The following is a 16,543-nucleotide window of genomic DNA, read 5'->3' as shown; positions in this document are numbered from 1 at the left end:
AAAACAAACAGGACAAAAAAGGAAACAGTTAGCACCCAGGCAGATTACAAAACTTAAAAAAAGAAATGGAAACAAAATGGTAAACAGAAAAATACTTAAAAAACCAAGCAAAGAGATGATGACAGGAACAAAATGAATCAAAGAGAAGAGTCGTAACATTACGGTGGCTGGACCGCAATTCTTTTTCAACCTTAAGCGGAGATTTTTGGCAATAATTGGAGACGGTTACCCTGGTTTTACATGTTGGCAAGTTCAGTATCGATCTGGCGATCTAAGAATGCTTTCTTTTCGCCAGTCAATGTCGTCTGCAATCGTTGTTCGACGAGAGCACGGACTATAGCCACAACTCATTAGATTACGAATGCGAATGGAAAGACCGAAGGGTAAAGTGACATAATTAATAAAACGTACCTTGTTTTTTGGTCACCGTGTCCAAGTCCACTTCAGACAGGCAGTTCTGAATAGCCTCCGTAATAGTTGCCTTATCTGGCCCTAGACCTTGTGCAGATCTGAAGTCCACCACAGTGCTCATTGGCCGAGGCATACCCAGTGGGCTAGGCATGCTTTGCCGTTGAGGTACTCCAAGATGAGTTTCGCTTGTCATCGGTCCAAGCCCGCTTAGGCGGCTTGCGCTTGCTGGGTTTTCATGGTAGCTGCTAAGATTGCCCATCGACAAATAACTTTGACTACGGCCGCCAAGGGGCTGATCCGTGTACCGTGAGAACGATGACAAGTGCGAACTTCTGTTACCGGGGATATTGCCGCCAAAAGGACTTGGTGAGTGTGGAGTCATATACGGTCCATGAGGTCCTTGGGCAGGGAAGCCGGTAAGGATTGTTGATGCCGGCTTCACTGACGAATAAGTTGAGTGCATATCATCCATCTCCATGGCCGCGTCATCAGCATAAACTGGCTGGTAAAACTTTTCCTGCCCGGAAGGAGAATTTCCACGACGACCTGGGAGGTTATTGGCAAGCGCGTAATCATCCCAACGTTGCAGAGGAATGCTTCTCGGATCGAAACCTTCGTCCTCGATAGCAATGACGCGTTTATCTCCTTTTTCACCGATAACGATGCGAGTATTTCCCCAAGTGAAATTATCCTGATTCCAGAACGAATACATAGGCAGAACAAAACTGTAAATCGGGAATGCAATGATATAGATTATCATCCATCCAATATGTTGCCACTGGCGTTTTATAATAAATATAATTGCCTGTAGGCCGTAAACACCAGCAATGATCGCAATCGAAATAATCGGGAATTGTCCACTATTGGTTGCAGCGAGGTAAATGATATAGACCAAATAAGCGCAGGTCGCTGGGAGAATAATTGTTCCAAAAAGATCAATAAACACCACAAATCTCATACTGAAGCAGCAGAAGCCGCACAAGTCTGAGAGGAACATTAATTCTGCTAGATTGTGTATAGTGGAGTTGATCCAGCGACGTCTCTGGGATAGCAGAACACTCCATGTTTCTGGAGCTGCAGTGTTTGCGTATGCGTCTGGAATGAATTTGTACCTCATGTTCGGGAAATGCTTGGTCATTAATGTTGTCAGATATCGATCTTCTCCGAGGGCCAAAAGATTTTTCTTGTGTAGTGTATCAACGTCTATGTCAGAATATTCGCTCAGAACCTTATCAGAGATAATCAACGGCCGGCCTTTATCAGCAGTGCGAAGACGATACATGCAAAAACTAAGAAAAGTTAGCGAACCAATGCCAAAAATTAGGAAAAGAGACACGAGGATTGATCATACCATCCAGGAAGACAAGTAACACTGCCAAACAACGACTCGAAAGCTTTCGCCAGGTGGTGGGAAATATAATACTCGTAAACTTGAATCATTGTCCACCAAGTACGTTCTTCATTCTCCAAACTGGTTTCACCACAGATACCGGCAATTTTAGAATCATTCGCGCAGCTCGCTACAAGTCGGTTCAACGAATCTTCTTTCACACTCGTGTCAGCGTCAACCATGAAGAGATACTCGTAAAGCTCAGGATCAACTCCGATAACGTTGTTGATTTGGTGGAATATTTCAAGCTCGAGTGGTGACATTGCTGAACGATGGTGTACCCTGTTTAGGAAGCTCATAATCAAAACTTGGGAGTCTCGCTTCCCTCGGTTTCCCGGTTTCGATTTGGTTTGTTCGGACTCCTTTCCAACCTTGACAACAACAATGTAAGGAACAACATTGCCTTCGAATTCATAGAGACCAGAATACACTTTGCCATAGTTGAGTTGATCGCTTCCCACGCCCACAGACTTAAATGGGAGCGCGGGAGGATCGATTTTTGGATCGACACCCAAGATATCGAGCACAATTTTTGGAGTTGGTCGATCATTACCACCTCCAACAATCATACCATCGCAGATCACGAAAATAAGCTTCCGCTTATTGTCATACTGGAGAGCTGTGAGGGAATCGAGTCCTTTCCGCAGTTGGTCTTCTCCCTCGGTGTACGCGGGAACTTGACAGATAACAAATTTATCTTGCATCGAAGGTCGCCGTTTGGTTCCAAGCTGGAGCGCAGCAACGAATTTGATAAGAATAACACCAGCAAGTACGCAAGTGAATGCAAGCAGGATATAATTGTTCACTTGGCATCTAGCTGTTTTTCGGAAGTCGGTTTTGCCAAGATAAAACTGATGCTTCAAACACCAATAGCTGTTCTGGAAGTCAACGGTACTCTCCCACTTGTCGGTTATGTCCTCACCCGGGTTATTCAAGAACAACTGGGTGACTTTATCAGGGAGGAAATTGTAGGCCTGCAGATTGTTCATCAGTTTAACGGTGTAGAAATAGTCCGTTAGATCAAACACTTCGCCGGTTAGTACGACCCAAAACCGTTGGTCTTCTTCCGCCTGTTTCTGTAATTCAGCCTTGTCCCAAACCACATCCCCTTTGTAATACTCCTTGATTCTTGGTAAGAAATCATTGTTATACCAGTTGATATCGTGCAATTTGGATTTGGGGTCACGCTCATTTAAAGGACCAGAGGAGTGGAGAGCATTTGGATATAAAACGGCGTCGGTCTGGTTGTGTTGAAGCTGAACATAATCGGCTATGCCGAAGCCGCGACATGCCACAGTCAGTGGAACGGGAAAGTAAGCATCCATATTTAAACCACGGAACGGATCCATTGCAGTCCTGGAAGTGTCTCTAGTTGTAGCGTGCGGAACTTTCCAAAACTTGCTGATATCATACACGATCCCATGGATACTGACGTAGTAGTCATTATCCCCTTGGTGGTAAGTGACTTCTTTCTCAGACCAGACTTTATCTTTATTCGGGCAGAGTAAATTTCCAAAACCAATAATCCAAAAAACCATTATGGCGTTCAGGAGAAGGATTAGAGCCATGAGAGTAACCTTTTCTCTCCAAGCCATTCGAACATCTGGGCGTTTCATACGGCCAACATATCGAAGGACAAACGAAGGAATCCAAAAAGTTGCCGCCCAAACGAAGCCTGCCCACAGACGCCGAGACAAGGGAATTTTTTTCTTCTCGATCTTTTTCGGGTCACCAAATTCAGGATCCATTTGCCCAGTGAATACACCAAGATCTTGATCGTAGTATTGGGTATCGTGTTTTCTGTCATCTCCCTTTGGGCCAAGGCCGTAATCTCCCAGTGCGGTTTGGCCAGGCTGGCCAACAGTAGGTGCGATGGAACGAGCTCCCCCCAAAGCACTCCGAGACATAGTTGCCACGCTCTGCCTTTGCATAAGATTTTCACGACTGTCACCAACACTGATCTCTGGCTGAAAGAAGCCGCTGGCATTAGGTGGTGGGGTGGGAGAATATGGGGTGTCAAAGGGGGTCATCACAGGATTGAACGGATCCTGTGGGATATTTTGCGGTTTCAAATCCAGCATCGACTCAGCCTCCCACCATGCATTCTCTCTCATCCAAATTCTCTCGTTGCCGATAACCACATCACCATTGCTCCACCCTCTTTCTAGGATCCAGTTCTCCACTCCGTCCTTTCCTTCTTGGCATCCAAGCCGAGAATACCTCGTGACAAATTCTTCTACATCGAAATCTGCCGTGAAATCAAGGTGTTTGTTTCGACGGTTGGCCCATTCGGGGAGCCTCCATGCGCGAAGTTGGCGGGAGACAGTTCCGGCAGACCAAGAGGATGTAACGGATGGTAAAGATGCCAAAGTGGCAGGTGGATCGTCTGTGGGATGAAGTGCGACGTGATACCAAACTCTGCTGCTTCCTAGAGTATTGGTGAGGTCAAAACGGCCCTTCTTGCCAAGACTAATGCCTTCATTTTCAACGGAATATAAAATCTGCCGAAGAAAACTGCCCGTTTCAAGTTCCAATCCGACTTTTTCCAAAACACCTTCTTTTCTATCGTACTCTTGTTCTCGTTCACGGGTTGCCGCGCTTTCCGGAACCCCCATATCGGCCTCAACCTCAGCGATTGCATTGTGCATTTCCTTGATCACAGACTGTCCTGGGGCAACAACTTCGATTCCATCTTCTTTCATTTCAGCATTAATACCAAGGGAGTCATCGAAGACTCCCCTAAGGGCGATGGCTTTTCCTAACGCTGGATCTGGAACCTCAACGACTGTGATTCCAACAGTGTCACCCGTTTCCCCATCAATCCAAGGGGTCCTCCGGCCAGGGCTGTCATCACCTGAGGTACTATCCTGGGTGCTGTGAATCTCATTAGAGATGGTCTCATTAGCCTTAGATATCACCCAATCAATCAAAGCTTCGTAGATACCAGCGATCAGAATGGCACGATCATCTGTGGAGCACTTGTGCAGAAGTACATCCGGATCAAGGTTTAGAAGTCCCCCAACATCTTCACATATTTCCTCAAGTTCCTCCTGGTCGACCAAGAAGCCCAGAGAATTACCTAGCTTCAGTAAAGCAGCTAGTATCGTAATAAAATTTCTATGTGACGCGCCTTTGATACCTATAGCCTTGAGAGCAGCTCTAAAATCTTCAGCAGAAGCCGCATCATCAGCAGTGGGTATATATGCTGGCGGATTAAATGTGTTCGATTTGTTCAAGAGAGAGTATGCAGAGGCATCTTTCAGGCTGAGAAACTCCCTTTCAGCCGGGGTCGAAGCAGATGTAAGTAGATAGTAAAACACATCGAAGGCGCGGTAGCCAGCCTCGGCAGGAATATTAAGCAGGCCACTAGAAACATCAAGGCCAGCTGTGGATAAAGACAGTGATACCGCTGTGACGTTGCCAGTGAGCGTGAAGGTATAAGACACAGCAAGTGCAGAACAGCGAAATTGCGACGGATTATAAGGTGTAACTTGTGCAATGAACGGTCGAAGGGCAGAAAGTGCAGTATAAGTGGTGGAAGGAGTCGACAATGGTAGCTTGGCTAAGAACGGAGCAAGAAGGGAAGGAGTAGAACGGTGAGATGAGCTATCGTTTTCAACAGTCAGCACGGATTCATCATATATGATGCATCTTCCGGGAGGGAGGTGGATTGCAGAGGTTCCTACCACAAGACGATACACCCATCTTCGGCTCTGCGTCGAGCATGTTCCCAAGCCCGTCTCGCGAGTTCTGCGTCCACTAATCCGCCCACTTCGCCATTGGGTCCAGGGCTTGCAGCGGTAAGCCAAGTGTTAACTGTCAGAGCCGTGCCTGAGTCGAGTTGATATGACTGCCCAGAGGAGTATATCGCATGGAGGGTATTGAGGAGGGTTGTGGTAGACACTTGCGCAGCTGGCTGTCTGGTCGAGCGAGGGGCCGGTGCAGTGGAAGACGTCGTCGAATAAACAGAATACCGGCTCGCCATGCTTGCCTTGCAGATGGATGGATATTTTAAGGTTGGAGCAAGATATGGCAAATAAGGGAAGCCGTTAACAATGAATTAGTGAACTGAGGTAACTGACTCCGGCCCCATCTAGCTATGGCAGGATGCGTCCTCGGCCCTTGTAAGGGCAGGCAAAGAGGAGAGAGACCCGTCCTGCTTGGAAAATCACGACCCTTCTTTACGAAAATCTTATCGTCACCGGACTATTTGAAACCACAGCAAGAATAGTCAGGAGCTAGAATTAGCCGTGAGAGAGAGCAAAATCGTTGGGAAGAGTGAGGAATGGGTAGGTGCAAAAAGCGATGGACGAGGACAAGAAGTCCAAACGAATGCGAAACAAGCAACTCCTTGCTGACACAGCTAAACGAAAGGAATAGTAGAAGGAAACCAAACGAAAGACGAGCAAGGAGACGAGCAAGAGGACCAGATCTGATGAGGCCGTGAGGTTGGGTTGAGTTGTTTTGCCAACCTCGAGCAAGAGAGAACGGCGGACGAAGGAGGATTTGCGTACGGTAATGTGTACTGTATGTACTGTACTGCGTGTACGGAATATTCGCAGCGTCAAGTTCAGTATTGTAACTATTTGCTAATTATAGACAACGAGTCTGCGGGAGGATCCATTGAAACGCGTAACAATACGGAGAGTGTCAGGAAGTTACAGCCAGCCCAGTAATTTCGACCAATTCGTAGCTACATGAAAAACTAAGAGCGAATAGTAGTTATAATTATTACGCCAAAAAAAAGAAAAGGAAAGAAAAAGCAGGTTTTAAGAGGACAATCACTCAATTCATTATTCTCATGTTCATCTGTTCCAGGAATCAAGTTTTGAATCCTTCAAAAACCGTCTCTTCTGCCAGGTGTATAGTATATTACAAGACAGTCGAGTGAGCATCGGAAAATTTTCATTATGCATTGAAGGGATAAAAAAAACCGTCTCTTAATATATCTTAAAACTCTGCTCACGAAATTTTTGTGCCCTACATCCAGCGTCAACAGGAATTTGGCGTTGGTTGAATGTTGCCCTTCATAAAAGTGACGCCCCACCGCAGTATGTATTGGAGCATGATCTGTCGCCTCTCACTGTGCTTTCCTTTGTGTAGAACTCTCAATTTACATGTCACTTTCGCACCAGATGTCCTGGCTGGCACTTGGCTGTGCATACGCTGCGTACCCCCGTAGGCCTGCTAGCTTCCTGCCAGCCGGCATGACACCTATACTTTTAGTGGTGACCACCTCCTGTTGCAGCAGAACAATGTCTTCCGTGTGGTTGCTTTTGGGAATATGAATAGATTTGTGAATCAAGCTGTTTATATCGTAGTGGCTGCCGCACCTCAAGTAAGCCAGACAAAAGATGTAAGTTGAAAGCCTCTGCATCAACATAAAATTCGCAGTTTTTCATAGATGTATTCAACCCGAATCCCTTTGAGCAAGGGTGCGGTTATCAACCGTAAAGGTGTCTGTCTAAATCTCAGATCGTAGGCTCATGGTGCAGGGTTGTGTTTTTCAATCAGAGCAAAAAATATTGATAAACCCCAGCAATAATGATATCACTCTTTCCAATGCTATTGTTGACAGGAATCGGCTACGTAGAAGGATCGCTACAGAATCGAGGCGCTACAAGCTTGATACACCTTCATGAGAAGAGCACATATATCATCATGTCTTATTTGGGCCTCCAGCTTGCCTGATACTGATATACTGTGCACAGGTTCCAAACCTATCCTTACAGCTTCCCACCATCGTTGAGACAAGTCGCTCGTCTCTCCTCGCCGGTCGACTGCGTAATCTGTACTCTGAACTCCAATTCGACTCGGTTGGTCCAGTAGCAGGCCCCTGCAAATCCAGCAAAGCCAATTGTCTCACTTTCCCTCTAGTTTCCGCTAGGAGAAAGACCAATGGCCAACCAGCAAACACCGTGGGTCGGTGGAGAAACAATTTTGAGGCCGACTTAGCCCTAATAAAATTTGTCTGATGGTAGATTTACATCTGTACGGAGTACGGATACAGATGTAGACTCTTAAGTATATCGTAGGGTTATTGCTTTTCAACAATAAACATGATCCGCTTCCGATGGACTTGCTGGCACAGCTCTATACATAATTGCACTACCGGACAATGAGAAACATACGCAGAAACTATAGACACAATCATTGTGTACTTTTTGTCTTCCACGAGTTTCTACCTGGTAGAAACTGTTCAAATTTCTCACCACCCCAAGCTTGAAGCTGGAATATTAGAAATGGAAATGGAAATCTTAGTGTCAATGGTCAACGAACTTTGACCCTCATGAGTAGAAGTTATGAGGGCTCGACACCTACTTTGACACCCAATTCTGAATCTTTTGGGTTAACCGATAAGAGAGAACTTTCCACTGCATCACAAGGATCGATCCTTAAGTTAGGGTCACCCATTGTAAGTATATAGTTTGCATGCCTACCCAAAGGCATTATTCCACACCTTTGTCATAAAAATACTCTCAGCCAGGGCCCTGGGCCGCCTGACAGAGCCGTGGTAAGGTTTAAAAAGCTTCAGTGAGATCGCTGGCTGCAATCGACCAATCTTCCACGCCGAATGATTAGATTACTAATGTTGTTTATATCAAATGGCTCTTTAACTACTATTTGATAGTTGTTCTGTTGAAGAAAGGATGTAATCAAAATCCAGGTACGAAACATATTAAATTTGGGCCATTTTCTTTCTTTCTTTCCTTTTTTTTTTTTCAAAGAACGATGTCTATACCCCATCTAAAATACACTCAACGCAAATGCTGTAAACTGGCTGTTGGGCGGATTAGGTTAAGGGGTAAGTCCTGGAGAAGTTTGAAGAAAAAATCCCCGTCCGCCATTGGTCCTGCCGAAGATCGGAACCAGGTTCGCCTTCGACCATGCAGATTTTAGAGTATGCTTGGGAACGTTTTCGAAGCCTTGAACCATGGATCCAAAGATAAAATACAAAGATTTTGCGCAGTCAGTGTGCAGAACATCCGTCCTAAAAATGGAACACTGAATGGTATGGGGCTGAAATACGATTGCTTTCTGGTCTGTTGCTTGTTGTTGTTTGTTCCTCATCATTGCACAAACTGATACAATTGAGGATGTTTGCGATGGAAAAGGTAATCTTGATAATGATTTTGACGAACATTGTGTCTGAAACCTGAAACACGAGAAAGGATGAGAGCAAGATCCACCAACTCTATTGTTCAGCTTTCCAAGAGGCTTCCAGATTTCATCCCGTATATTTATATTCGTGAGAAGTACGACTTCTGGTACCATGATGATCATCATTGATTTCTTCTGTGTCCACAAATAGCTATAAAACCTTTTTGGCTTCCTTGCCGCATCACGCGCTCTGAGACGACTAGGTGTGGACGATTTTCAGCATGGGCCTATTTTTTTTTTTTTTTTTTAAAAAAAAAAAAAACTCCTTAGATTTTCTACGAGTGATAGCCGAACCAAGTGTCGAGGGGTCCGTCCAGCTGAAGGGGTTCCAGTTCCAAGTCCACACTAGAGGTGGCAAGAAAAAGGCCTTGCTTGGGTGGATGCATCGATTGTGTGATCACCCACACCAATCGAAACATCGCTTTTGACGGTCTCTGTGGATGTCTTACCACCTTCATTCGATTCGGCTTCCACATGCTAGGGAGCAAGGACTTGTTAGAAGGCTGGCTGAGTTTTTTTCCGGAATCCTCCTCATCGTTAGAGGAGTTTATCCCATCGACGATTCGTTCTCCGTCCATATCACTTTTTATTTTTAGTTGATTTTATTACCTCAGTCGACAAGAATATATTTAATTATGTGACGTTTTCCTCTCTCTGTGCTTATTGTTGTTTGTTCTTTCATGCTCTAGACTCGCCTAAAATAGATTTTGAGCCTGCCGCTTGTTTTGGATCGCGAAACTAGTCGCCCTGGCGAGACGAGACAACCTGGGGGGAGGCCTGCACCCTGCAACACGGCAGCCTGCTCTTCCAGGCCTGTCATTCGAGATAAATCTTGCAAGGGCGGGGATCCCAGCTGCAAGTGGGCAACTTACAACCTGCCAGTTGGCTCAGCGAGCAAAAAATATTTTTTTTAGCGCAACTCGATGCACTGTTATTTTGAAATATAAACAAAGTGTGATCGCGGGACAGCGAACCAGAATACGGATGTGGAAAACATGAAGTAGCCGGGTAATCTTTGAAACGTAATATACCGTACATACGTATGTAAAAATACCTACCTGTATTTCGTCGTATGGTACTCCGTACACATACTTCCCTTCTGGGCGGCTCGACACTGCCCGTTCCTCCTTCACTCGCTCGCTCGCTGGACTTCTCTTGAAACCAACCTCACCTCTGGCCCTCGTGTTTCCCAGAGATACTCCCCTCGATGCCACTCGCTCTTTTGCTTCCACTTCCTTTCGTGTCGTTTGCCTTGGGTTCTCTCCTCGTTTGAGGACCGTTCTTCCTTCGTTATTTTGGTGGCCGCGTAGGAGCATTTTACTTGACCGCCGATTTTGCTTCTGCTATTTGACTCGTAACGAGACTGAACAGAATAGCTTAAACCACCCTTGATTTACTGATTATCTTGTTCGCTATATTTCGTTGCCTCTTGACGATCCTTCTTGTCCCTTTCGTTAATCTTCCTAATGCCTTAGAACGCCAATCGTCAATCAAAAATATTCTGCCCTTCGAATCAGTACAGAGAGTCGTCGACTGTCGTTATTGCTTGATTGAACCCTTTTCTATCAGCCCAGGTGGGCTTCGTTCCCTAACCGTTGACGTTGGCCATGGCCCTCCACTCATTGACGGGGACGGGATCTGTTCCTGCCCACGCACAATCCTCCTTGCCTTCACTTCCCGCCCATCTTCAATCGGACACCCACCTTACGGCCCATCTGGCAAGCAGGTAAAGAATTTTACACCAAGTCAGATATCTTCCTGAAATTTTTCGCTAACAAACTTGGTTTCGGTTTCTGGCTTTAGATTCCATGTATCCCTTCCGACGGCACGGCTATCGTCTCAAGGATTGATATGCCTGAATACGTACACTTCTTCCACCCGCGGTCCGGATGGACAAAGGGAAGGAAGCGCAATGGGGGAAGCAGACGATCTGGCTAGGCGTGCTTGGGCCCGCCTGGGAGGGAGAGGAGAAAACCAAGCTGTCATCTTCCTGTAAGCCTTGCATTCCAGAGAAGAATTCCCCTCGTGAACTTGCATGGGGAATGCTGATTTTTTTAATTTTTTTTTTTTACTACCACTAGCGGAGAAACTGGTTCCGGGAAGACAACCGTTCGCTCCCATCTTCTTTCTTCCTTCTTGTCATTATCATCCACACCCCTTTCAGCAAAGCTCTCGCTCGCTGCCTTCGTTTTCGATACTTTGACAACTACAAAATCAGTTACTACCCCGACTGCGTCCAAAGCGGGTCTGTTTTTCGAGCTTCAGTATGATGCCTCGTCAACCCTCAACCCGACCTTAATTGGTGGCAAGCTTTTGGATCACCGGCTAGAAAGAAGCCGTATCGCGTCCGTTCCTACCGGTGAACGAAGCTTCCATGTGCTATATTATCTCCTTGCAGGAACCAGTGCAGCTGAAAAGGCGCATCTTGGTTTGGACAGTTCAGTCGATATCCGCACCGGTGGAAACACCGGCAACCATTCATCTGGCACAATTTCTCATAAGAGATGGCGGTACCTCGGCCATCCCACGCAACTGAAGGTCGGGATTAACGACACCGAGGGCTTCCAACAATTCAAAAATGCGCTCCGCAAATTGGAGTTCCCCAGGAGCGAAATAGCTGAGATCTGTCAGATACTTGCATGCATATTACATATCGGACAGCTGGAATTTACTACTGGCCAATCAACGACAACGGGCCCAGAGGAGAGCGGTGGATACTCACATGAAGGCGGTGAAACTGTTACTATTGTCAAAAATAAGGACGCTTTAGCAATTATCGCTGCGTTCCTCGGACTCAGCGTGGATGATCTCGAGACAAGCCTTGGCTATAAAACGAAAACCATTCATCGGGAACGTGTAACTGTTATGCTTGATCCTAAAGGAGCGCGGAGTAATGCTGATGACCTCGCCCGGACCCTGTACGCTCTTCTGGTTGCCTATGTAATCGAAAACATCAACCAGCGCGTATGTGCTGCCGAGGATGCGGTGGCCAACACCATTTCGATCATCGACTTCCCCGGTTTTTCTCAAACGTCCGCAACGGGCTCAACATTGGACCAGCTCTTGAATAACGCCGCTACTGAATCGCTTTATAACTACTGCTTGCGAAACTTCTTCGACCACAAGGCGGAAATCCTCGAAGCGGAGGAAGTTAGCGTCCCTCCGACTAGCTATTTTGATAACTCTGATGCTGTCAAAGCCTTGCTGAAACAGGGCAACGGAATCCTGACGATCCTGGATGACCAGACGAAGCGCGGACGATCCGATATGCAATTACTTGAGAGCTTGAGAAAGCGATTTGCAAACAAAAATCCGGCCATTTCTGTCGGGAGCTCTACGGCTACTCTTCCTGGCAGCAACTTCGCTTCAAAAAATGAAGCTGCTACTTTTACAGTTAGGCATTTTGCGGGGGAGGTCGATTATCCTGTCCAGGGATTAGTTGAGGAAAACAGCGACTTGGTTTCTGGCGATTTAATGAACCTCATCACTTCCTCCAGGAGCGCGTTCGTGCGCGATCTTTTCGGTCAAGAAGCACTCCAAACTATCCGCCACCCTAAAGAAAAGTCGGCTATTATGCAAGCCCAAGTCAGTTCGAAACCTCTTAGAATGCCAAGTATGGCAAGACGCAAAATGGATAGACCTCCCCGACTTACTGCTCGCGCAACTCAGGCGGATAAGGATATTGACGACGATACTGGGGCCAGTTTGACCTCAGTTCCAGGCTCTAAAAAGCGCAAGCAGGGAGATTCCACAAATGGACCTGGTCAGAGTGCTGCTGCTCAATTTCTTGTATCATTGGACAATATCAATAAGTCTTTGGCTGCAGACAATGTCAATTCCTACTTTGTTTTCTGCCTGAAACCCAACGATCGTCGAATCGCGAATCAATTCGATAGCAAATGCGTGCGATCGCAGGTTCAAACCTTCGGGATTGCAGAGATCAGTCAGCGGCTTCGAAATGCAGATTTTAGCGTGTTTCTTCCATTCAGTGAATTCCTTGGTTTGTCAGATGCAGAATCTATCATCGTGGGCAGCGAGCAAGAAAAATGCCAATTGGTGGTCGACGAAAAACGATGGCCAGGAAATGAAGCACGAGTTGGAAGCACTGGAGTATTCTTAAGCGAAAGATGTTGGGCGGACATTGCAAGGGTTGGCGAACGGGTTCTCCCCAGCTACAGCGGAGATGGCACAGATGACGACAAAGATGGTCTGCTCGGGGTTGGTCAAAAAGCCCCATATGGAGACTCAAAAGTTCGTCTCCTTAACTCGCCAGATGTATCTCCATTACCTGGCTCCTACATATACGGAGATGAAACCAAGCAGCCATTCTATGGGGTTCGTGACATCGACGGCCGTTCCGATGCGGGGGCATCAGCCTTTAATTCTGGTGACATGTTCAAGAATTTGGAAACCCGGGAGCAGATGGCCGAGAAAGGTAATGAGAAGAAAATGGAAGAAGTTGATGACGTTGTGGTCTCCGGCAGTCGTAAACGGTGGTTGGCAATCGTTTATTTGCTTACCTTCTACATTCCTGATTTTACTATCAAATTAATTGGACGAATGAAGCGCAAAGACGTGCGTATTGCCTGGCGAGAAAAGTTTGCCATTAACCTCCTTATTTGGTTTAGTTGTGCGCTTGCTGTCTTCTTCATTATCGGCTTTCCCCAGTTAATTTGCCCGAAACAATATGTCTTCTCACCCGATGAACTCTCATCTCGCGACGGGAAAAAGAATGATGCCTATATAGCTATTCGGGGAGAAGTGTTCGATTTGGGCGCTTTCATACCCTCGCACTATCCGAAAATCGTTCCACGGAAATCGTTGGAAAAGTATGCCGGCCTCGATGCAACGAAACTATTCCCTGTGCAAGTTAGCGCTCTTTGTGATGGCGTTGATGGCCAGGTCGATCCATCTGTACCCCTGGATTTCAGGTCTACTAATAGAACGGGCTCTGTCAAAGTTTCACGAGACGATGATCCAAATGCTCAATACCACGACTTCAGAGCGTTCACTGATGACTATAGACCCGATTGGTATTGGAATCAAATGAGAATGTTGAGAGCAAACTACAAGAAGGGATATGTTGGCTACTCTCCTCAATATTTGAAAACACTCGTGGATAAGGATCAGGCAATCGCAGTCCTCGACGGCTATGTGTACGACTTGACAAACTATGTCATAGGCGGCCGTCGCCCGAGGCCACCCCCTGGTCAACAGGCCCCAAAAGACGTCAATGTCAACTTTATGGATCCCCTTGTTGTCAATCTATTTCAACAAAGACCCGGCCAGGATATCACTGAGGATTTCAATCGGCTTCCACTTGGAAAGCGAGAGCAAGCCATGCGCACCTGCCTGGCCAATTTATTTCAGGTTGGGAAGCTGGATACTAGAAGTTCCGCCCAGTGTCAATTCGCCCAGTATTTCATCCTCGCTATATCGCTCCTTTTAGTCACCATCATTGGTTTCAAGTTCTTTGCCGCATTGCAATTTGGAAAGAAAAATCTACCTGAAAATCTTGATAAATTTATTATTTGTCAAGTTCCAGCATACACTGAAGATGAAGAGTCTCTGCGCCGAGCCATCGACTCAATGGCTCGAATGAGGTATGATGACAAACGTAAACTCCTTGTTGTCATCTGCGATGGCATGATTATCGGACAAGGAAATGATCGACCTACGCCCCGGATCGTCTTGGACATTCTCGGCGTTTCAGACACTGTGGACCCCGAACCGTTAAGCTTTGAAAGCTTAGGAGAAGGAATGAAACAACATAACATGGGCAAAGTCTACTCCGGATTATACGAGGTTCAAGGCCATATCGTACCCTTCTTGGTTGTTGTTAAGGTTGGTAAGCCTTCGGAGGTGTCTCGCCCTGGAAACCGTGGCAAGAGAGATTCGCAAATGCTCTTAATGCGTTTCTTAAACCGTATCCATTACAACCACCCAATGAGTCCCCTTGAACTTGAAATACATCACCAAATTCGCAACATTATCGGGGTCAACCCCACCTTCTACGAGTTCATACTTCAAGTAGATGCAGATACCATGGTAGCTCCGGACTCTGCTACTCGAATGGTTGCATCGTTCCTTCAGGATACACGTATTATCGGCCTTTGTGGAGAAACAGGACTCAACAATGCCAAATCTTCCATAATAACAATGATCCAGGTTTACGAATATTACATCTCGCACAATTTGACGAAAGCGTTCGAGAGTCTTTTCGGATCGGTGACATGTTTGCCTGGTTGCTTCACAATGTACCGTATCAGAGCCGCAGACACAGGAAAACCTCTTTTCGTTAGTCGAGAAGTCGTAGAAGCTTATGCCGAGATCCGCGTTGACACTCTACACATGAAAAATCTTCTCCATTTGGGTGAAGATCGTTATCTCACCACACTTCTTCTGAAGCACCACCCGAAATACAAAACCAAATTCCTCTTCAATGCACATGCCTGGACTATTGCACCTGATAGTTGGGCTGTGTTCATGTCTCAGCGCCGGAGATGGATTAACTCGACCGTCCACAATCTCATAGAACTCATTCCTCTACAGCAACTTTGTGGGTTCTGTTGTTTCAGCATGAGGTTCGTTGTCTTTGTCGATCTTCTGAGTACCGTTATCCAGCCTGTGACAGTGGCATATGTCATATATCTCATTGTCCTTATCGCCATCAACCCATCGCTGATTCCAATCACGGCATTTATTTTGCTCGGAGCTATCTATGGTCTACAAGCCATTATTTTCATCGTCCGTCGCAAATGGGAAATGGTTGGCTGGATGATCATTTATATCCTTGCTATGCCCGTTTTCTCCCTTGGCCTCCCGCTCTATTCTTTCTGGCACATGGATGACTTCACCTGGGGTAACACCCGTATCGTCACTGGAGAGAAAGGTCGTAAGGTTGTCATCTCAGACGAGGGTAAATTTGATCCCGCATCCATACCAAAGAAAAAGTGGGAAGAATACCAAATCGAGCTTTGGGAAGCGCAAACCCAACAAGACGATCGTTCTGAGGTTTCAGGAATCTCCTATGGCACTCGGTCCTACCACCCACCGGCGTCTGAATACGGATTTGCGGCCTCACGACCTGTTTCTCAAGTCGAGCTTAATCGCTTTGCCGGGTCCCGGATGTCCCTCTCTCCTTCGGAGATGTTGGGTACCGGCCCTGATATGGAGATGGTAGACCTCACGGGACTTCCAAGTGACGATTCACTGCTTGCAGAGATCCGTGATATCCTTCGTACCGCAGATTTAATGACTGTTACGAAGAAGAGTGTCAAGCTGGAGCTTGAACAGAGATTCAATATCAATCTTGATGCCAAACGGCAGTATATCAATTCCGGTATGTTTTTTTTTTTTTTTTGATTCCGATCAGCCACAAAAAAAGGCCACAAGAAAAATGATTATTTTGCGTTTCGCTAACGTCTGGATTTAACAGCCACCGAAGCCGTTCTTTCAGGGCAACTTTAAAAAAAACCAATGAAACCCATCTCTCATCAACCATTTACCCGGAGTTCCAAACGTATTTTCCTATCTTCAGTCTCATTCTTCATCTACTCTTGTTTCTTGTTTCCAATTTTC

General features: G+C 46.2%; 3 protein-coding genes across 3 annotated transcripts; 2 read left to right on the top strand and 1 right to left on the bottom strand.

Annotated features, from left to right (window-relative positions):
• Positions 1-236: 236 nt before the first annotated feature.
• Positions 237-5,786, bottom strand: HCBG_06180 (chitin synthase; the record flags this gene model as incomplete). Its single annotated transcript, XM_045433229.1, has 4 exons — positions 237-334; positions 412-1,700; positions 1,763-5,407; positions 5,488-5,786. 4 exons carry the CDS (start codon positions 5,784-5,786, stop codon positions 237-239), a joined length of 5,331 nt encoding a protein of 1,776 aa, XP_045286397.1.
• A 1,299-nt stretch (positions 5,787-7,085) lies between these two features.
• On the top strand, positions 7,086-7,776 carry HCBG_06179 (uncharacterized protein; the record flags this gene model as incomplete). Its single annotated transcript, XM_045433228.1, has 2 exons — positions 7,086-7,157; positions 7,513-7,776. 2 exons carry the CDS (start codon positions 7,086-7,088, stop codon positions 7,774-7,776), a joined length of 336 nt encoding a protein of 111 aa, XP_045286396.1.
• Positions 7,777-10,569: 2,793 nt separating this feature from the next.
• On the top strand, positions 10,570-16,432 carry HCBG_06178 (chitin synthase; the record flags this gene model as incomplete). The annotated part of the gene is made up of 4 exons (XM_045433227.1): positions 10,570-10,688; positions 10,766-10,954; positions 11,044-16,304; positions 16,401-16,432. 4 exons carry the CDS (start codon positions 10,570-10,572, stop codon positions 16,430-16,432), a joined length of 5,601 nt encoding a protein of 1,866 aa, XP_045286395.1.
• Between the last annotated feature and the right edge of the window lie 111 nt (positions 16,433-16,543).

The sequence above is a fragment of the Histoplasma capsulatum genome (genome assembly GCF_000150115.1).
Source record: "Histoplasma capsulatum G186AR genomic scaffold supercont2.8, whole genome shotgun sequence".
NCBI classification, from domain to species: Eukaryota; Fungi; Ascomycota; class Eurotiomycetes; order Onygenales; family Ajellomycetaceae; genus Histoplasma; species Histoplasma capsulatum.
Note: the sequence above shows the minus strand (reverse complement) of the source record. Positions and strands in the feature narration are given on the sequence as shown.